Source organism: Micropterus dolomieu, linkage group LG07 (assembly GCF_021292245.1).
Source record: "Micropterus dolomieu isolate WLL.071019.BEF.003 ecotype Adirondacks linkage group LG07, ASM2129224v1, whole genome shotgun sequence".
NCBI lineage: Eukaryota > Metazoa > Chordata > Actinopteri > Centrarchiformes > Centrarchidae > Micropterus > Micropterus dolomieu.
The window spans coordinates 25,883,001-25,905,619 of NC_060156.1; the positions used below are offsets into that span (position 1 = coordinate 25,883,001).

The window sequence follows — 22,619 nt, forward strand, 5'->3', positions numbered from 1 at the left end:
ATGTGGGAACTTATCTGGGGATTCACTTGAAGAGAAGGGTAAACGTCACTCGCACTCACTATGGTCATTAAATGAGGCTTCAACTGCAAAATAAGTTTATAAATCCATCAGTGATGCAGAGAGAACAGAGAGCAGTAAACAAGAGTCGTCATCCATGCTATAACAACATTTTTAACTCACTGCTCTTTCTCTTTTGTGTCTTCCTTCTCATGCACCAAATATCGCTCAAGAATTGTATCTCTTTTTGTAAATGTCCTGTAATGTAAGTAAGTAAAGTTTATTTAATATAACACCTTTCACAGAGTGAGGTTACAAAGTGCTTTACAAAAGTAAAACATTAGAAAGAAGACCATTAAAACAGTAAAGAGACAACAATAAAACATAAGCAATAACAGACCTTCAAAACACACACTATTCACACACATTTGACAGCATGTGGTGAGAAAAATTTTGAAAAAAAAAATCTTCAGCTGCTCTTTTAAGGGAGACACAGCAGAATGTTTGAAGAGCCTCCACAGTGTGGGAACCACTACTTCAAAGGCACGATCAGCTTTTGTTTTTAGTCGCGCGGAACGAGGAACGACCAGTAAGCCCTTGTCAGAAGACCTAAGCAACCTAAGTGACCCAATGTCAGAAGGAAGCCGTAAAGCTAGACAGACACAGTGCATCACACTTGAAATCGGACGGAACTGCTCGAACTGTAAGACAGTCGAGAGCCAGATCAACTCAAACTGCACATCAAATGACAACAGATGTGGCTGAAATTCAGCCTGAATATAAAATTTGACAGGGGCGACCAATTCAACACTAAAATCTTGTTCAATCCGCCTGGTTTGAAGAACATTCCTGTACCTGTCACCTATGTCTGAATGACAAAAAGCCTTTACTTTAACGGATAGATGACACCGGCAATGTTATGTATTCCATGCCTGAAAACGCCTTGTGTTTTCATGCACGCACACTAGTTTCAGGCGCTCTAGCACATCTTTTTTTAGCCAGTAGCATCGTTTTTAAACTGTGTGTGTGCGTGTGTGTGTGTGTGTGTGTGTGTGTGTGTGTGTGTGAGTGCTTGTTTGTTTGTGAGTAGGGAATCAGCCAAGGTGACGCAGAAAAGCCTTGCTGAAATCCATCAGAGATTCTCTTCATTATATGCGAGCAGACAGGCAGAGAACCTGAGAGCAGCCAGAGCCTGTTAATGTTTGTGTGTGTGTGTGTGTGTGTGTGTGTGTGTGTGTGTGTGTGTTTGCAAGATTGTGGTACAAAGGGCTTTGATTGAAATGTCCCCATCAACTCCGCTGTCCTTCACAATCAGCTACACAGCATGAGGCCAAAGCTTCACCAAGACACACAAGAATCCAGGTTACTGTGAGGGACAAGGTTAAGGTTAATCAGAAAACACACATCTAGTAAGTTTAATATGGAGGCCCTAAGTTATGATGTAAGTTGCCCATTGAGGGTCGGGCTCTGTGTGGTAGTAAAATTAAAAAGCAACTTTATTGGGCTGAAAACCGAGATATATATATACTGTGTGTATATATGTATATATATATCCAAGAAGCATCCCAGCATCAAGCAGAAACGGCAGGGAATCCGGTCATTTTTCTAAATAAATTACCCTGTACAGACTTCCGATTTTATATCAACAATAAACACAGTTAAATCAGGCAAAAAATATTTTTACTACGTAGCCTACTTAATCATAGTAGAAGCACAAAAAGGAACCGCTAATCCCCAAATCAACAAAACCTAAACATGTCAGCAAAATCCGTCAGGCAAAACGTTCTTATTCTGAAATGCTCCTTAGTTGCTACATGCACCCGTCAAGACGAGGGACGAAAGCGGGCCACAGAACTTTTGAAGAATGTAGTAGCACAAAAAGGACGCTCCGCTGCTGAAACACTTCTTAGAGGCTTCCAGTGTGAGTTGACGCAGGAACTAAACCGCAGCGCACACGCAGCCTGTGTGAGTCGGGGGTGATAACGTTACACAGTAGCCTACGTCCGTCCCTCAGAATTCCCATGATGCATGAAGGTGAAGGGAGTTTTGGTAAGTTTGCCATTTGTTTAAAAACTAAATGTTACTTAAAGATTTATGTTTATTAAAACGTGTCTCCGGGTGGCACGGTGGTGCGGTGGTTAGCACTGTCACCTCACAGCAAGAAGATCGTGGGTTCAAACCCCGGTTGCCCCGGCCTTTCTGTGTGGAGTTTGCATGTTCTCACCGTGTCTGCGTGGGTTCTCTCCGGCTACTCCGGCTTCCTCCCACCATCCAAAGACATGCAGGCTAGGTTGGTTGGTTACCCTAAATTGTCCTTAGGTGTGAGTGTGCGTGGTTGTTCGTCTATGTGTGGCCCTGCGATAGACTGGCGACCTGTCCAGGGTGTACCCCGCCTTGCGCCCGATGTCTGCTGGGATTGGCTCCAGCCCCCCTGCGACCCTGTACGCAGGATAAGCGGTTGACAATGGATGGATGAAAAACGTGTCTCCTTAGACTATAGTGTTTTTTGTAGGTAATTGTCATTCTTGTGGGGGTTTACCATTGAAACCAGGAGTGAAGGGACTGTTTAATTTGGAAAGAGCTGCTAAAATTCACCAAAACATGGAAACGGCATGCAGCGTTTTTATTCGGCCGTTTCAACAAGCAACTGAGCTGAGATTCAAGGCTCATATACATATACAGCCACCCTCATCTATCCACGCTACCTCTGCTCATGCTTGACATATTAATTTAATAAATATAATTTAACTTTGTCCTTTCATAGACTGTTGTTTTTAAAACACCACAGAAAGACATTCTTATATATCAAATGGACTGTCCCAAATACCAAAAGTTGTGTATAGGACATGTGATTGGTACGAAGACCAAACATAACCACTAGCAAGAGCCCACATGAACACAAATTACGCATGCGTACAGCCAAACGCAGCCTCTATGTCAACAAGGGACAGGTATATTTACGCCAACCAATAGCGTCAAAGCCTCCAAACAGATCAAGAGAGTTCAAGAGACGTATGAACATTGTTCACAGACCACTTGAGGTTCAGGTCAATGCAGAGACATGAAGCTTTGTAAAAGGTGACAGGTAGAGGACCCGAGCTTGAGGATGACACATACCACCCCACAAGGGGTGAGAGGGGGATTTTTTTATATATAATGACTCAAATTGAGTTTGCTGTGTTGATTTAAGTGGTTCACTGCACAGCACTAAATCCATACTGTGCAGGAAGCAACAAACACTACCACACAGAGTTGGAATCAGAGTTATAGCGCCTTTCATTGGATGACTCAATCGAATACAATCAGTGGGCATGCACTGAAATATCTGCACACACACTCCCGCCCACAGACTCATACAGAGACACTTCCAGTCACGGATATTTCAATTAATCATTCTAGTTTCGCACGACTCCCTGAAAGTGTTGATCAGGTTTTTATCGTCTATGACTCTTTCTGCTCCTTCACACGGGCTCGCTCTGACAGTCTCGTCTTTCAAAAAGCTCCATCGGTGTCTGTGTGCAATTTAGCGTAAGAGAAGGTAAATCAAACTGAAAGAGGCACACTCACACTCACACATACAGGGCAAAAGGTTAACAGCATCTTCAAACTGTTGTGACATGCTGTTTTCAGTTTTTGGTAGTTTTGTGGCTCCTCAGTGACGACGGAGTCACTGTTGTTGGGTGTCTGGTTTTGTCTTTAAAGCACAAACATACAGACCCATGACAACGCTCATTTTGTGAGAGCAACTTTATTGACATATAACAATGAGTGATCACAGACAGTTTAACACAAAGGTTGGCTTATGTCATGATTTTAAATAGTTCTCCCCGTCGAAACCACAAAAGTGAGAGCTGTGTTTTTAGATTCATCCATTCTGGAGTGTATTTTTGAAGGTGAAGGCTGGTTTAATGTGAATGGGAGGCCAAATCAAGAGAAAATAAATATATTTTTTTAATTGCTTGTGCGGAAGAACCTGATTGTCAGTTTGATGACGTTCATGCAGCAACTGAAGCTGGTGTAGAAGCACCTTGTGTGATATACTGCACCTTTACCTTTACTCCTCCCCCACACCAGTCCCCACTAAGGTCCGGTCACGAAGCAAATCTCCACTAATCTTTTGCGTCAAGTTCAACTTTTGTAACCATTAACCAAAGCAAGCTGTCTAGACAGTGCTGACCCTGGAGGGAGCAGAGAGCCTAAGAATTTATAATGGAGAGAGCATAGCCATCCACTTTTATTTAACTCTCATTAGTCGGAGTATAAACTGCTGAGTTGCTACTGTCCAATATCCCCTTACCACAGCATGACAGGATTTCCAGCACTAGCAACCTCTCAGTAGAGCCGGTTCCTCCTGTCAACAAACACACTGTTACTTTCTTTTGGGTACTTTGTTTTTATGTACTACCATCTGTTCAATTGCATTGTGTACTACGCACTTGGAAAGTGTACTGTGACACTTTGAATAAACTGGTGTGCTGGTGTAAAGGGAAAGTTGCCATGAAGTTCATACAATACAATACTGTACATGTGCACCACTGTTTGCCTCAGTCACATGTTGCTTTGTAGTGTGTCCAGACTTGCATCCCAAACAGTAATAGTGACTGCATTCAGTTCAGCTGTGCCTGTTGGCCCTCGTTATTATTCATGTTGGCTCACTGACATGGCTTACTGGGGCACTTCACTGGAACAGAGCCACTGTTAATGATATTAGTTCCACCTGTGCTATGACAAAAGTCAAATCGTCTCGTGTGAAAAAGGTCTTTTCCATTTGAGCCTCTAGCACTGACGGAAAGTAGTCAGACAAGTGTGTGTAACTGAATACATCAATAAATAATATCCTTAATGAAGAATGAGTTAATAATTGGAATGAAGTGTAAATGTCTGCCATTAGTATTTATCCTGCATGCCTGAATGCCTCCGAGTGTTAGTGTGTGTGTGTGTGTGTGTGTGTGTGTGTGTGTGTGTGTGTTGTGCACAGCTCTGGGCTCTTGTGCTGACTGTGATACACAGTCCTTTGCTGTGGATTAGTGGCTGTAAGACTGTGGATGCGGGCGGCAGCGCACAAATGTATTGTGGTAATCTTCTGCCAATGTGCTGAGGGATCATTAGCCAGATCATGGGATCAGATTGGGACTGGATTTATGCAACTGCCAGGTGTTCGTCTGGTGTGTTCAGCAGTCTGTGTGTGTGAGCATTATGCACAAGGTTAACAAATTGTATAAACAAATTTGTCAATAGATGGAAACACTGAGGCGGGGTGCAGGATTGATGAATGGCTGGTGTGTGTGAAGGATGTGAGTTTTGTCACATTTGAAAATGGATTTTCACATTAATGTTCCATTGCTACTTTCACTTCATTTATGTGGATATGGAAATTAATGTGTGTCTGTCGTACTGCTGTTGAAGGTCACTGTGCAGGACAGGGGACAGAGTAATGGAAGTAATGATCTGCGGGGATGAATGAATCTAATTGCTCTGTTTTAGCTTTGAAAATACACTGTTGGGTGATGTGGGGCCCATCAGTTGTTGGTACATGATTGGACCAAAATGCATTATTTTGTGGGGTGTGATATGTTTACTGTTATACATATTTGGCTAAATGTATGTGGACACCTCCCTCCACATACTTTGGTTAACTTTAAGTCTGGGGCTTTTTCCGGCTTCAATATCATCATGCACAATTAATGTGCATGCAGCTCCGTAAATAAACGGTTTTCCCAGTTTGGTGTGGGAGACCTTGACTGAGCCCTGACCTCAACCCCATCCAACACCTTTAGGATGTGCTTAAATGTAGACCATGTGCCAAAACTTCTTCTTATTCAGTTTATTTAGCAGCTAAATGTAGTTAGTTGAATCACCTAACAACTTATGCTCATGTGGCTGATGGAAGCGAATCCCTTCAGCCAGGTTACCAAATCTTTTGAAATGTTTCCCAGAGGAGTGGAAGTGGAAGTTTATAGCAGCAGACTGATGCCCATACTTAACATTCACATATGGGTGTAATGTTCAGGCGTCCACATATGTTCATAGTCGGAGAAATACTGCATTTTCAAAGCAAGATCATCTTAAAGCACTATGCCACGAGGAAATGTGGAGGAAAAGATAAAATCTCCCAGGTCATAGGCCTGCAGTCATATCATACAGTAATGTTGTTTGGATTTAGTCGGTTTCCATTACGGAAAACAGTCTCCTTTCATCCCATAATTTGTTGAATTGCTTTCCAGAACCTCTTCTCTTGAGTCTATCTAAAAGTCAACCCTTTCAAAGCCTCCCACACCTGGGCTTTTGTTTTTCCAACTCAAACAGCTGCAGTTTGTCGAGTCTGATGGTCATAGTCTGTAGACTCCACCACTTCTTCAGTTTCACGGCCGCTGTTGCTGCCGTTGTTTTTGGCCTCTTGTGTTGCTGTGATGACCATCGCTGACCAACGTCTGAACACAAAACATCTTTGGTTTCGAACAGGGTCTGTGCTGGGTTTATACAGAGTGAAGAGCCAGGTGCTGTAAACACTCAATTTTCCAGCTAATTGCTCTGGTTTCCTCTAAAGGACACCCTTTCATTTTTAACCCGTTCTCTTGATCCGTCTTGTCTGACCTTCTTTGGATCGTGTCTCTTTTCCCTCGAGCTTTTGGTCCCATTTCTCTACAGCATCTCTCCATCTGTGCTGAGATTTTTCCCTGGCAGCAACTCAGTGATGGAGAGAATGATCACATCTGAGCTAAAGAGAGCGTGGAAGTCAAACAAACCAGAGAGAGGGAGATGGAGCTTAAAGCAGGCTATGGATTATAACTGATAGATGCCATTTTAGGCCTCACAGAGAGCTGCATTAGCGGCTTTATTAGGACGTGGCTATAGTTTCCTGGATGGCATCGTGTGTCATGCACCGAGATGTCAAAGTGACAGTGGAAACATGCACGTATGCGTGCATGCACACACTGGATTAGTAAGGACAGCCACAACAACGTCAATGTTCCCAAATGTCCATGCTGCCCTAGAGCATCACTAACATTCATGGCTGCCCCGCCCGGCTCTGTCCACCTAAATACCCGCTGACCTGCTTTCTCTAAGCTCATCTGTCCAGCCTCCTCGCTGACCAACTTAATAAAAAAGACATTTTATGGTACAGTTATGTGAACAGACACAAACAAGCAAGCAGCCTTTATTGGAAACACTGACCTTGCTGCCTCTCTGAGTGTCTGTCTGTGTGCCGGGAGTTGTGGGAATATTGGAATTGGAAATCAATACATGTTTGTGTAGCGAATGGTTCGAGGAGAAGATTTTCTGCTCTCTCTCTTTCTCTCTCTCTGTCTGTCTGTCTGTCTGTCTGTTGTGTTTGTCCTGCCGTCATCTGTGGGTGTGTTTTGTACTGGGCTCAAACATTTTGCCCAAGAATACTCTGAACTTTTTGAGTCAGAATGTCTGCATTTAAACTTATATCTACCTGTTTGTCAGAAATAATGACCACAAAGTCCAACTTACTTGTTGCTTTCCAAAGCTTTCAAGCATATTTTGTGGTCTGCCTTGGCAGATGACAGAAGTTTGGCAGAAGTTTAAAGAGCAACTTAACACCCCATTTGAGCTTGAAAATGCCCCCTTCACAAATTAAAAGAATGCCTTCGAACACACACAACGCCACTGATATGTCATAAAAAAATTTTAGGATTTAGAGGACAGAATTATTGCATTTTCTCTGTTATTAATAACTTCTGTTGTAGTGAACACTACAGGTTGGAACCAGGATCAATTCATAGTGTAATAAAGTGACAGTAAATGTAATTTAGTAACTTAAAAAAAGTGGATGTAGTGTTACATTACTCTTGTACCTTCACGCTCAATTATTTTCACATGGATTTTATGTTTCCATGCTTCACTTACATTTTTCAAGTTTTATTATATCAGGAAAACAACCCTCAAGAGTCCTAAAACATGCACTTACAAGAACAAATAACCAAAAGTTGTTGAGTTTCTTGCTAGATGAAAGTATTAGTATGTATTTTGAGTAGTAAACATATAGTAAAAGAGCTTCCTGAGAAATGAGCAACAACTCAGATGATGCCTCCATTTATAGAAAGTGAAGAAAAATAGTGAAAAAAGGGAGATGAGTTGATGATTAAGCCCCTCAGAATAAAATAAAATCATTAAATACAAACCACAGATTATTAGTATTTTTAAGATCCAACTGTTATAGTTATTTGTTATTTATAGTATGAAATCAAATCTTTACCCATTTTTAATGCTAAAGGTTGTGACACTTCCAAATTGTGAAACTAAAAACTGAAAATAATGAACCCTTGTTTTGATACACAAATAAAAATGCTCAAACCCAACATGGTAAATGGTCAATTGACTGCAGATTAGCAGCAACCCAGTCTACCTCCTGAGCCACAGCTTGCCCATGAAGAAATAACACCTGCCACATGGTGTTATACAGGTGTTGTTTCTTCATGATGAATGTGTTTTTGTCAGTAAGCTGCTTTATGGTGTGTGTGTACACCGTAGGTTGATGGTATGTATGGCATGGGGCATTTTTTTCTTCTATTATCATCCATTTATGGCTTAAAAGCTGAGGCCCAAACTTCATTATTGATGTTGGAAACAGAACTGCAACCTAATGGACCTCAAGCTTTGAACAAGAACTTTGAGTCTTATGGTTTTCTGTTTAGAACACAATTTATTGATGAAAGGAGCGGGGAGTTTAGCTCACCTTCACCTTCCCTGTTTCCTCCATGGTGAGTCCAACCCAAATGTGGCTCCATCGATGTTCCAGCACGTCCACTCAATTACCCTGAACCAGAGCTCATTCAAATGATCCACATGCAGTCTCTTTGCAGGGACTAGGAGTCTGAATGAGACTTTGAATCTTTGTTGACCCCCCGTGGCTTCCTTTGCAGTAGATGAATGCCTAACAAGCAACGAGAGTGCCGTGTGTCTGCACAGCATGGCACACTGTTGATTCCAACACATTTTTTTATTGTGTCCTCACAGATGTCATTTAGGCATTGTAAAGCTAAGCTAAGACATACAGTATATCTCTGTTGTTGAGTTTTGGTTAAGTTCTCCAAAAAGTTGTTCATTTCAAGTGTTGATTTTGCAGTTATCTTACCTTGGCCAAAATAGACTCTGGCAACATTGACTGGTCTGGTTAGAAAGCAAAATATCTAAATTAAGCCAGAAATATCCAAATCCAGTCAGAGAAATGAGGCGAATGCGGAAGTGACTTAAACCTGCATTCTATTGAACAGCCAGCAGGGGGCGACTCCTGTGGTTGCAAAAAGAAGGGGAAAAAAAAGCAAGAAGTCTGGTTCCATTAGAAATAATGGTAAAATGTTGCTACTTCTCACCCGATTTAATACCTCAGTAAAGCCTTTCCTAATGAGTTCATGGTCTCAGTCGCTACTTTCATGTCTTCTTCAACACAGCATGATGTTCATTTAGTAAATTATGGTCCCATGTATAGGAAAATAGACCATAAAGCAGAGTATGCTTCAGGGCAGGGGTTATCTGTGATTGATTACTATGGCGACCTGTCAATCAGGCTAGAGTGATTCGTAGTATGTTGCCGTTGAAAAAGCGTGTTAGGAGTTGGCTGTTCACTTTCTCTGGTGAGTACATTTAGTTTTAAGCCTGTTGTTTGCTAGACAAAATTATCATCCCGGTTGAAATGACAATTAAAGTGAATTACAGATGCACCTAGCTAAGCAAGCTAGCTAGCTCCACACACAGCCATTAGCTCCACCGTCTTGTCAAACTCGGGGCTTCAGAACAGCAGTCCACAAACCAAGGGGTGACGTCATGATGACTATGTCCACTTATATACAGTTTATGATCTAAATAGTATAAATTATATAATAAATTTGGTACAAACATTCATGGTCCTGGGAGGATGAATTTAGATGACATTGGAAATCCCTTTGCTTTTCAAGTAACACCACCAACATATCAAAAATCCCACTTGTCCAACACTTTCGTATGTGACAGGAAATCTTTAAAATGAATGACTCGTCATATGTGCAGCTAAAGTGGTTCTAGACTTGTCCTCTTTTGATCTGGACTAAAACAGCTCACAACAATTGTCCTGAGAGAATGAATTCTGACAACTTTTGTCATCCCCTTACTTTTCCTCTAGTGCCAACATGACCTATTTCTTTTGGAGGAATTGATATCAGTGATGTCAGAGTAGTTCCATACCTTTCAACTCTCCTTTCCACAAGGACAAGTTAATTCTCTTGAATAGAACCTTTTTTTTCTCTTTCACCTCATAAACATATATATTCGTGGGAAACAGACATATACATTGCACAGTAAGTGTGAAATAAAATCATGTACATAATATAGTATAGTCTCCTGAAGCTCCAGACTGCCTCCTCAGCAAAGTCTCACCTACAACCAGACCCTGCTTCCCCCTTCAGTCTGACCTGTCAGAGCCTCAGGAAGCAGAGCCAAGGTCTGCAAGAACTCAAATCCACCCTGCGTGTTTACAGGACTTTGTGACATCATATAAAGCCTGAAATTTAGCTCCCTCATGATCAGTTAATCATAGTGTGTTTCAGCTGAAATACTGCACACTTTGGTTCCTGGGTAGTTTTGAAAGGAGGCTTAATAGTCACGTAATAAAGTCTCACGCAGGATCTGTGACAGTTATGGATGTTGTTTTTTGATTTAATTACAGTTCTGTCAACCACTGAACTGTATGTGTGTGCGTGGGTTGTCAGTGTGTAGGAAGTAAAGTTGTCAGATTTAAGCGCTGGACAGAGTGGACCTTGTTTATTCATAATCTGTTGACAATAGATAAGCTGTGAGCGACAGGAGGCTTTCACATAGATCTCCCAGGAGCCAACAGCCTGCCACAGCTTGTTAAACAATGAATCACTGTGCCCTATCACATAAAAATAATATTAACAATTGATTGAATGTTCAAGATAAAACCACAGATTTCTGGCATTGAAGCTGAGTGAGGCGCTGAAACAGGCCCGCCGTCTGGGAGTCTGTAAACCTGGTTTTCCAGCCCAAGCTCAGGTTGCCCTCGACGCCTTCATGTTCATTATTTATGATGATGTCAGGTTACTGCCATGTCTGCTTGTCAGCTCGTCACACACTCACAAGATCCAATCACACAAACACTAGGTGCTTTTCATGCAGCTGAATATCTTAAAAAAGTTTTTATGCTTGGCTGAGATGGAAAAGATGGGAAAATGAAAATGCAACAATGTGCATTACAAACAGTGAATAAATCATGACGTACATGAAGTATGCCACTTCCACTGAAGAGACAAAAACCTATAAGGTATGTGTGAAGCAATGCAGAGACTGAAACCTTTGAGGTGTGACTGGATCTCTTTTAACTATGTCATCTCCTTGCACCTTCTTCTTCTGCAATGAATTAATGGCGCCTGACTGGAGAATTGGTGCCACCAGCTGTTTATTTTGGTGCACTTTAACTTCTAAAATTTGCACAACAATTTGAAAGGACTAGAAACACGCATTAATTCGCATTTCCTTTTGCAGATGTAAATTAGGTTAAAATATGCACTACATTTGGATGGAAACCTGGCTACAGACACACATTATTCATTTTTACACAAGCTCAAACATTTTTGCTGCCAGTAGAAAAAAATGTTTAGAGAGTATTTGTACACAAAGCATATAGTACGACAGTGACTCACGGTGTAGGAAATACACATCGGTTTGCATACATGATGGGAGAAAATGTTTTTCTACTTCATTCAGACATGATGTCATAATGACATGTTTTCACTATGCTGCACAGTAAAGGGTTCTGGGTATTAAGACACAAAGCTGAACAAACACAGATGTTCAAAAATCTGGACACATTTTCATCACATATCAGCTCAATCTGTCTGTCTGTGATTGGTAGTCGAGATTTAGCACGAGGCAGCTTCTCTTTGTACTTCAGAGGATGTGGATGGTTATGAAACCTGCTCCCACAGGGTAGCGGGAGAAGAATAAAATAAAATAGAAAATATTTATATACAGTGTATATATACAGTTCAAAAACAAATATATGTAAGTGATTAACTCGTAATTTTCTGTTCTTAATTTCATAAGAACTGCTTGTAACCCTGATTGGATTGATGACATGTTTCAGGTGTCTGCTATAGAAAATATGCTGAGGTTTCTACTTCTGTAGAAAGTGTGAGTGGATTTCTGTGGATGGTTGTTGCTGCTACAGGTGTCTCTTTTTTATCTGTAGTGTTTTTTCAGATTTAACTATCTGAAGAGAAACATTTACTGTGAATACACCTAAATCAGCAAAGTATATCTATGCAAACCAAACACTGCTGGCTGATGGTGGTAGGAGGAGGGAAAAGGACTGTACAAGAGGCCTCCTCTCTGTACTCAGCACCACGTATTATAACTGCTGACATTTCAGCTAGGACCATCGCAGCTCATCACGCATCAGTGAAGAGCTATTATTGGGGCATTTAGCAAAAATGACATACTGTAGCACTAATGAAAGTTAACTTAACATTGACATTTGCTCACCACGCAGAGATGAAGCTGCCAATCAATCTGTCACTAGCTGGAGATGGAACTGAGGCAGAACGCAGGGATCTTAGCAGGGTTACAAAGTAGGTGTGTGTGTGTATATATGTGTTTGCGCACTCTAAGAAAGGTTCAGACAACAGTACTGGTTTTCTATACAAAAAGCTTAAAATAAGGTGGTTGGATGGACGTATAACCTTTAAACTTTAACTCTGACACCAGAAACTCCTGTCATCAGTCACAGTGGTTTCTTGTTACACCATGAAGAGGAACCTGTCCTCTAAGCTTGATGAGAAAGATATAAAATAACACAACCTGTAGAAACACTTCTTCCCATTCTGACCTCTTGGCCATTTTGTCTTTGTCTTTTCCCAGGATCCTTCAGCGCAGAAGGTGGGCGGAGGCAGGAAGAAGACTGTGTCCTTCAGTAGCATGCCCTCTGAGAAGAAGGTAGATTAGCATCTTTAGTACATGATAAAAAAATGTTGTTGTACTTTTTGTAATTGAACATAGATCATAAAGTTGAAGTTGATTTTCTGTCCCAGGTGAGCAGTGCAGCAGACTGCTTGGCGTTCATGCAGGGTGGGTGTGAACTGAAGAAGATCCGGCCCAATTCCAGGGTTTACTGTCGTTTCTACACCCTGGACGCAGACCTAAGCTGCTTACGCTGGGAACCGTCTAAGAAGGATGGGGACCGGGCTCGGCTGGACGTCTCCAGCATGCGAGAGGTTCGCATTGGGAAGAGCACCGAGACATTCCTCCATAACGGCCCTCTCTTTGAACAGCTGGCAGAGGAGGCAGCCTTCTCTATCATACATGGGGATGACTACCAGGTACCAATGTTGAGACATGCTTCATCCTTAAAGATCTACAGAGAGATTTACATTCATACAACCTGTTAGAGTTCCCACCATCCACCTAGTAATCTTTATTATCTGTCCCACCCTGCAGTCCCTGGACTTGGTTGCATTGTCGGCAGATGTGGCCAACATATGGGTGACGGGCCTTCGCTATTTGTTGGCCCACCCCTCAATCATCGGGGGAGCTGGGGGAGGTGGAGGAGGAGGGCTGGGTGAAGGAGGGGGGCTGGCGGTAGAGGGCAGCCTGGGAGGCAAGATTAGGAGTGAGTGGCTGGCGGCGGAGTTTGCCCAGGTGGATGAAGATGGCTACGGCATCGTGTCAGAGGACGTGGCAGTCGCCACCATCTGTAAACTCTGCCCCGGTATCAAGGAAGCCAAGGTGAGTGGGAGATCTTCTGAAGAAGTGTGAAATAATTTCAAATACACCTTCACGCAGACATGAATGCTGCACGCAAGCAAAATGGCCAAATTATGGCCGAAGTGACTGGGTTGGCTGGTTGCATTTGGGTATCAAATAGAAAGCTGTCCACCACCAGTTGCAAAAATGCATTTTTACATGATGATTTTACCTATTTTATAATATAAAACACCTAAAATCTAAATTTTATATTAACAATTGATCACATGACTACTTGTATGTGAATGAGGCCGCTCATGGTGATGAACCTGCATCACCAGACCCTGTAGTTGCTTCAAATCTGTGGTGAGTTTCAGCTTATTGTTTTGGTTTTTCAGCAGCTTTATTGTTTTGGTTCACTCTCACCGCTTTCATAGTTTTACCAGAAAACCCGGTGTACACATCCTGCAGAGCACCAAAGACATACAAAAGAGTCAATAGATTAATCCATAATGAAAATAATCATTAGCTGCAGTGTGATACAAAATAGTTCCAATCACTGCAGAGGAAGACTGTTCATACAAAGCTTTCCACACAGAAAGTAGTAGAGTAACGAAACTAGCTAAATGTTATAGACACATAAAAATAAAACACAGCTTGCCAGCTGTCTTGCATCAACAAAGCTCAGATATTGATGAAGCACTCCACCATGTACTATCATCTTTTGACTCAGGACTGTACGTCTCCATTCCCGTCAACTACAGCCACAGCAGGATGTTGTATCTCCTGATCAAATGGTTTGTTCCTGTATTCGGAGCAGTAGAATTTATTTCATCCTTGTTGGTTTGCTGCTTTAGTTAGTTTGGATTATCACCTGTGCTGCCTGAACATCAGACAGACACAAAGAGACAGAATTAGCCTGGAAACACATGGAGCATAGAAATCTGCATCCGCCCAGACAGGTGAGCTGACCGCTGACTACCTGCAAGAACTCACACATTTAACAAGATGATATCGGAGTGGGAGGATATTGGCAGGCCTTGGCTGAGCACAACAACATAAAAACGTAGGAAGAGAAGAAGAGGAAGCAGACCCAAAAAAAAAAAAATTTAAATAAAATTATTATTAAAATATAAATATATATATATATATATATATGAAAGGATAAATGAAAGGAAGAGATAAGGAATTAGAGGTCAGTCAATTTAATGTCCTTTTTAAAACAAGATAACTAAAGTTTAATCAAATGTGTCAGCTTCACTAAATGAATAAGGCTTTACTAATTAACTCACTTCATCTTTAGCTTTAAAAACTGTCGATCCTGCCTGACTCTCCCCTCTTTCACCGAATTTCTCTTTCCTCCAGGTACGTCTGCGTTTTAAGGAGATCCAGCGCAGCAAGGAGAAGCTGACCTCCCACGTGACACTTGATGAGTTCCAGGAGGCATTCTGTGAGCTTTGCACCCGGCCCGACGTCTACTTCTTATTGGTGCAACTGTCGAAGGACCGCGAGTGTCTGGACCCTCAGGACCTCCGTCTCTTCTTGGAGACTGAGCAGGGTTTGTCTCTGGCGACAACCGAGGGCTGCTGGGAGCTCCTGAGGCGCTTTGAGCCCTCGGCCCAGGGCAGGGAGCGGGGGCTTCTGGGTCTGGATGGATTCGCTCGTTACCTGCAGTCTCCGGAGTGCCAGGTGCTCGACCCCGAACACCTGGGAGTTTGTCAGGACATGAACATGCCTCTGTCCCACTACTACATCAGGTGCGTGTGGTATTTTAGTTCTGAAAATAAAACGTATTTTATTCCACATGTCAGTCACAACGCGGCAAGTAAATCTCACAGAACCATTAAAATGAATCTAGTAATTAACCGTTTGCTTAATCTCTCCTTCGAACAGCGATTGTCCAATCATCGCTTAGGAGCCTGAATCGATTTCGTAAGGAAGGGATTAAACAGACAAGTCTAGACTAATATAAAACCAGACAAACGCTTATTTTATTGTCTGCTAACGTTACATCTGTCACCTGGGGAGGATGCTTTCGTTTGGCCAGTGACCTGTTAGCTTTAGCTTTAGCCTCATTCATCTAGCATCGTTCCATGTATGTAGTGATCTTTCAAATTGGGAACATTAAAAAAGTCAGTCCAACACAGAATTGTTAACCAACTCATGGATGGTTAATTAGCTAGCTTACTACAGCTGATATAATTAAAACACTTCAGCCTACAAACTGAAGGTTCCTCGACCAAAAAGAGCCCACTTTTGTCTACTTGTATGTAAAATAAAATGCCCATTGTTTCAAAAATAATTATACATTTAGACATTATACATCTTCCTGTGTTATCATCATGTGACAACACAGAAGAAATGACACTTTGCTACAATGTAAGTAGTGATCAAACATGATCAAATATTTACAAAAATTTGTGAGATACAGTATATGGCGGGCTAGATGGAAAACTTGACAGGTGTAGAACAACTGCGAGGCTTAGCAAAGAGTCAACTGGACAGTTCACCCCTAAATCAAATTGTGTTTGATTATCCATTGAATCACGTCAGTCGACCGTCCACTGACATTCATACCACTGCCACATAAATACAGTTTGTGTATGCACAGGCGACTGTCATTGAATGAATTCACTCAAAGGTTCCTTTTTTAAGAGTTGCTGTCCACTCATCCGCCAGATGGTTCTGCTTACTCACCGTGTCCTACGTGCCACCACCAAAACAAACATCTGAGAAAAATATACACATTAAACTGTCGACATATTGCTCCAGTATTACATTGTATATAAGGATATTTAATGAAACTGTAAACTACCCCTGTACACTTTTAACGTTGAAAGATACAGTAAGACGGAGCTGCTTATGACAGTATGAAAATGTTCATTTTGGGTTGAAATGTGCCTTTTCATATTGTTATTTTACTGGTATTAGTGCATTTCTTCTTTAACATTTTGTAAGATCACTACATGTTATTAAAGTTTTTAAACATAATTTAGAAGCAGGACACTATTTGGAGTAATTCATGAATAATGTTGTTGATTTTTACCCTCAGCACCTCGTACCGCTCCTACCTACTGGATGACCAAGTCCATGGCAGAGCAGACCTAGGAGGTCTGATCAAGGCCCTGCAGTCTGGCTGTCGATGCGTGGAGCTGGGAGTGACTGATGGTCCAGAGGGGGAGCCTCTCCTTGGGGTGGACTATGGGCCAGATATCCCTCGTCACCATCACCACCACCATCACCACCACCATGCGCTTGTCACTATCCGCTCTGCTCTGGAGGTGGTCAATAAGTATGCCTTCCTGACTTCTCAGTACCCACTCCTGTTGTACTTGTGCCAGCGCTGCTCTCCTGCCCAGCAGCGTACCATGGCTCAGCACATGAAGAAAGTGTTTGGCTCCCGTCTTTACACTCCAGAGGCCCTCCCTGTCAGCTTGGGAGGGCGAGCCACAACCTTACCCTCCCCTGAGCAGCTGAAGGGACGCATCCTGATAGTGGGGAAGAAGCTCCCTCAAGAGCAGCCGGGCTCTGATGGGGAGATATCTGAGGAGGATGAGGAGATAGGAGGAGGGGGGCCTCTGGCAGGACGGCGAATGACCATCCCTGGTGAGGAAGAACTGGGTGTGGTCTTGGTAGTGCCTCCGCCCTCTCAACCCAGGAAGCTGCGGCTCCACAAAGAGCTGTCAGACCTGGTGGCTATCGGTCGGACGGGCAGCCGCAGCTTCTACGCCCAGAGAGCCAGTCACAAACAGCAGCAGTCACCACCCAGCAGTCCCTCCTCTCCCAGCACGCCAATGCTTCCTGAGCCGCCTTATTGGACATTGTGCTCCCTGGGTGAGGGAGAGGCCGGGCGGCTGTCCACTGAGAGTCCAGAGGACCTTGTAGTGTTCACCAAGCGCACCCTAACCCGGGTACGACCCAGTTCAGTGCGTCTGGACTCCAGTAACCCCAACCCTCAAGGATACTGGAAAGGAGGGGTCCAGCTTGTGGCCTTGAACCAGCAGACTCCCGGCGCCATGCTGGACCTTCACAGAGGTCGCTTCTCACAGAACGGAGGGTGTGGTTATGTTCTCCGACCCGCTGTAATGAGGGATGAGGTGTCGTATTTCAGTGCCCACACGCAGGGCTGTGTGCCAGGAGTGCCGGCTCAAACTCTACGGATTAAGGTGTAGATGTTGTTTTCTAACATTCAGATTTGATTTATGCTAACACATTTGATTCTGAGTGAGTTTCGCTGCAGTATTTTAATTGTTTTTTACTCACTGAAGCACTCTTTTGTACACCAGTCAATCCCAAAATTAAATATGGAGCATAATCTCAGATTAAACGTATGTTGAAGGGCCCTAAATATGGAATTCTGTGATTGTACTGCTTTGTTAATTGTGTACATTTTTGTTTCATTTCATATTTTCTGTGATTTTGTGAATGGAGCTGCTGTGATGCAAGAAACATTTCATACTTGATCTGACGTAATTCATTTAACATCAACTTCTTCATGTTCCACCGTCTCCAGGTTATCAGTGCCCATAACCTGCCCAAGCCTCAGGGATCAGGGGCTAAAGGTGAGGTCATTGACCCGTACGTGGTTCTGGAGCTGCATGGCGTACCGGCTGACTGTGCTGAACAGCGGACACGCACCGCTGCTCAGAACCAGGACGACCCGCTGTTTGATGAGACCTTTGAGTTTCAAGTAAGGCGTGAGTTTCTGTTCAATGGAACAGATGCTGCTCTTTTTGTTTGCTGCATTTTCTATGAGTTTATTTAGAGTTATTTAAGCTACTTATATCATGAAACAGGAATTAATACTGCAAAGAGGACAGTCTAGACCTGCTCTATGAAAAGTGCAATGAGGTAACTTCTGTCATGAATTGGCGGCATATAAATAAAAAGTTAACTGAATTTGTCTCCAGGTCCAGGTATTGTCAACTAATACATTTGCAATTTGCAGTTTTGGTGACCAGAAGATGATCGCAAGTGTGGCACCCCACGCTCCAATCTTGAGTAGGGTACGATGCAGCCTTGATTGTTTAGGAGGAATTTATTATTGGGTTAGATGGTAAAGATGTGTCACATTAATTCCTCTAATCCTCTTTTCAAAATAAGTTTTAAAAAATTAGAGTCACAAAACACAAACATACAGCTCCCCTAAATATTATTATACACTACATAACCTAAAATATAACCTAACTAAGTAAGTGTTTTGTGAGACACTGAAATCCTATTCATCATAATACTCACGAAATGAAGTGTTTATAAGGTTGCATTCACATAGTTATATTTGGGTTGTTCATATTGATATGTGCAAAGTAATATCCATACAGGAAATTCTGAGAAAAGATACAGCCTGTTTAAGCCATTTACATAACTGCATGACAGCTCCTAGTAATAATCCTGTTTACGGGACCAAAAATATCATTTTAATTTTCTAGATAAATTTGTTAATTTTCTATTTTTCTTAAAGAAAGAGCTCAGGATGCATTCTGAGGTCCCAGTTCTGCAATGATTTCACTGAAAAAGTTGGTCCTCTTATTTTGCTTTTGCTTGGTGCCGTTTCAGAAGCATATTGTGGTCTGAGGTTATTGTTAAGAATCATCCATAAATTTAACCCTGCACAGACCTTTATTGCATAAAATACATTTTAATGTGCATTTAAAAGTGTGCTAGATTAATGATTTATGGGAAAGCCAAAGAGGAGATTGTCAACAACGTAAAAGAGGCTTATGTGATTTTGGAGAGGCCTACGTCTGTTATTCTGTCGGCTTTGCACCTGCATGAAAATGGAGCCCAGAGTACTTAATTGAAGGGGGGTCAAGACAATCAAGATTTAAATTAGGTGCTCCAATGAATACACTTATGTCTGCAGTGAATTTATTATAGGAGACGGGATTTTATGACGGCGATGTTGCTGATTGGGCTTTTATATCCCTCACTGACAGTCCTGTATTAGTGCAGCTGAGCCATAATGACAAGCTGTCACAACTGATATGGCATGTTCCCTGTGTGTGTGTGTGTGTGTGTGTGTGTGTATGTTCAGCTTCCTGACATAATGTACCTTCACAAAGAGTTGCATAATATCTGTAATTCAAAAGAGTATTTGACTGTAATTACATTCGCTCTTTGGCAGGAGACAGACATAAAGTGAAATTTGAACGGACAATTTGGCTGTCTGACACAAATGCTTGCAAAATGCAACCGATGCTAACGTGCAAGACCTACTTCATTAATTTAGCTATTTGATGTTTTATACTATAGATCCATCTGAGAAGCTGCAGAGCTGCCGCTATACATTCAACTTACACTGTAAATTTCTGGCTAAACTGAGGCTTTTTGAAGACCGTTTTTTCTCTCTCTCTCTCTCTCTCTCTCTCGCCTGTCATTCACCGGTCTTGTGTGAGTTTTGTGTGCATTCCGTGTTGCTGACAACTGCAGGAACGTCGCAGTTCCTCGCGGGTCTTTTTCAAGTAGCCGGCTGTTTAAAAATGCCAGGCAGAGTGCAGTATCTACTTTTTGAAGGTCAAAGGGCACATCAGTGGTCCTGGTTTTTATCTATAAAAAATGTCTTCCTAAGAAGGTATTACATGAATACGTTGCCACCAATCTAACCACAACATGTTTGACTGGCTAGTCTCAAAACTTTATAGGCATTTTTCTCACTTTCAGTGTTTACGTAGTTACTGCACTTAGACTTTGTAGGGCAGTATACTCCTCTTAATTAAATTCATGTTGAGTGGCTTTCGAATTCAGATGTGTGTCACGTGCAGTATTTACTACCACACTGTCTGGTTGGTCCACAAATGCAAAAGCAGACTGAGACCCACGTCACCAAACTTATTGGATGTGAAATCACCCTTACCTGTTATAATGATAAGCCTTTTGCCTGCTCCTTTCTTGCCTTCTTAACTATTTATTAGTGATGAAAAGAAATAAAAGGGTTTCAAATGGGAGGACGGTAGGGAGCGGCCTGGACTAATTTCACAATCGGGACAAATTTCTGCCAGATCGGTTGTTTTGACATTCAGCTTGAGCGGGTTTGTCAGAAATGTTGGTCGTTGTCTTTAGTTTGAGCAGGTCCGTGGTCCGTTTTCCTTAATGGCTGCTGTCAAAAGATAACTGTAGTGTGTTTTTTTAAATATTAGTCATAGTTTTTACATGTTTATTTGTAGTCTGAGACCTTCAGCGCCATATTTTCTTTTTTTCTTCTCACTTTCCATTGATAGTAGAACTGCACAAAGTAAAGTTGCATTTGCGTTGCGTGGCTGTTTTGTTTTAATAAACTTTATTGGAATTGTCACTGGATAAAAAGCTGACTAGGGGTTCCCATGCTTATCAATGTGAGCACAAGAGGCACAGGGCTGGATTTAATAACATCCCAAATAAAGAGTACTAAATTGCGTGTGCATTCTAAAATATTGCACGTGTAGGCTAATTGTATTAGGCTACCTGCTACCTGGATGATTAACTAAGAATTAACTAAGAACAGGAGCAAACACAATGGAGGTGGCAGTATTTAAATAAGGGTTTTGCGTGTTTTAATGGTGTCCGCCATGGACAGTCCGGAAGGAAAGCAGCCAGTGCCACTTGGATATAGAATAATATTATCTAATATTTTTCTTTCATTAGGGCTGTGTCTCCTTCTCGCAACCATAACCACAGCCTATCTCTGCGCAATAGTGATGTGCGATACCACTTAATTCTTATACGATCCAATACCAAGTAATACCCAGGGTGGTCTTGCCGATAGCGATACCAATACTTTTTACATATTTTATTTCGAGTTTAATGTGACCCAGCGGCTCACTTCAAAGAAGCTCCGTCACAGAGCCGTAGCACAAGCATGACTTTGACAGACGGAAGGAGAAGTAGTTCCTATCAACCGAATATAATTAGATCATCCTGGTGACAGTAAGATACTTATGATAAAACACACACTCAGTCCTAATTACTGAGTTTAGATATCGATCCTTTTATATGAGTGTCGATCCTAGAGCAGGAAACGTTGGTATCAGAAATATTGATACTTTAGATCAGCTTACATGTTAATTTGCTGGTGATATCAGGTTTGCACATATTTTTACTCACGCAAACGTTTAGTAAATCTGGCCCACACTGTACAAGATTAATATAAGAACTGTGTCTGCCCAGCTTCAGCAAGGAGCAAGTCTCGCTGGCCTTTGGAGGATTGTAACCAAATGAACCGGAGGGCAGTGTGCTATGTCATACACACACACAAAAGGAAACACACAGGCACAGTCGAGGCCATGCTGTTTGGTTAAGTGTGCGTATCAGCCTGTTGAAGCATGCTCTCATATGTCTTAATCATTTGTCTGCCAGGCTTTGACACAGCTCAGACACTGGGCAGCCATGTCAGCACACACTTCCTGAACACACACACCTAAACGCAGTGCAACGCGTTACTCCTATGCACACGTATTAAGTGTGTGTTTAACGGGTGTGACTGGTGCAATGTTTTGTGAAACAAAAATGTGATCATGAAACTGAACACTGGATAATTTATTGTTTTGGTTTACGTACAGTACATGAAAGGGGAACTCGATTTTAAACATCAAAGTCTGTCTGCAGGTCTTGTGGAAAAAGTTGTATAAAGCATTTAGTGGCTCCTGAGGGAGTTTACCAGACCGCTGTAGCCCGCTGCTCATCTCTTCTGCAGGCTAGAGGCTCAAGGCTACTAGCACAACACACCTGAATCTCCAACTGTCAGCAAGTTGGGTTGCATTGTGGGTAATGTATGTGCCAGGTCTTCACAAGAAAGAATTTCACTGTCACTGGTCTCAACTGCTGCTTGTTGATATGCTCATGTTATTTTCTTTTTTATACAGAAATATATAATGTGTTTTTTGAAATTATTTTTTATGGCCAGTTGAAGTTTTAGCAAAATGGTACTTGAGCCCAGTTCAGACATT

General features: G+C 42.1%; 1 protein-coding gene across 3 annotated transcripts in view; it reads left to right on the forward strand.

Annotated features, from left to right (window-relative positions):
• plcl1 (phospholipase C like 1) overlaps positions 1 to 22,619 on the forward strand; it is a 96,818-nt gene that overhangs the window by 55,157 nt on the left and 19,042 nt on the right. Inside the window, exons 1-7 of one of the 3 annotated variants that reach the window (XM_046053748.1) lie at positions 12,582 to 12,587; positions 12,877 to 12,951; positions 13,047 to 13,334; positions 13,453 to 13,740; positions 15,064 to 15,455; positions 16,751 to 17,864; positions 18,212 to 18,388. In XM_046053748.1, coding sequence (XP_045909704.1) covers positions 12,934 to 12,951; positions 13,047 to 13,334; positions 13,453 to 13,740; positions 15,064 to 15,455; positions 16,751 to 17,864; positions 18,212 to 18,388 — 2,277 coding nt within the window. In that variant the 5' untranslated portion in view covers positions 12,582 to 12,587; positions 12,877 to 12,933. Of the gene's footprint in view, positions 1 to 12,581; positions 12,588 to 12,876; positions 12,952 to 13,029; positions 13,335 to 13,452; positions 13,741 to 15,063; positions 15,456 to 16,750; positions 17,865 to 18,211; positions 18,389 to 22,619 lie in introns of those variants that run through there. The other 2 variants (XM_046053747.1, XM_046053749.1) reach the window with 2 other exon arrangements.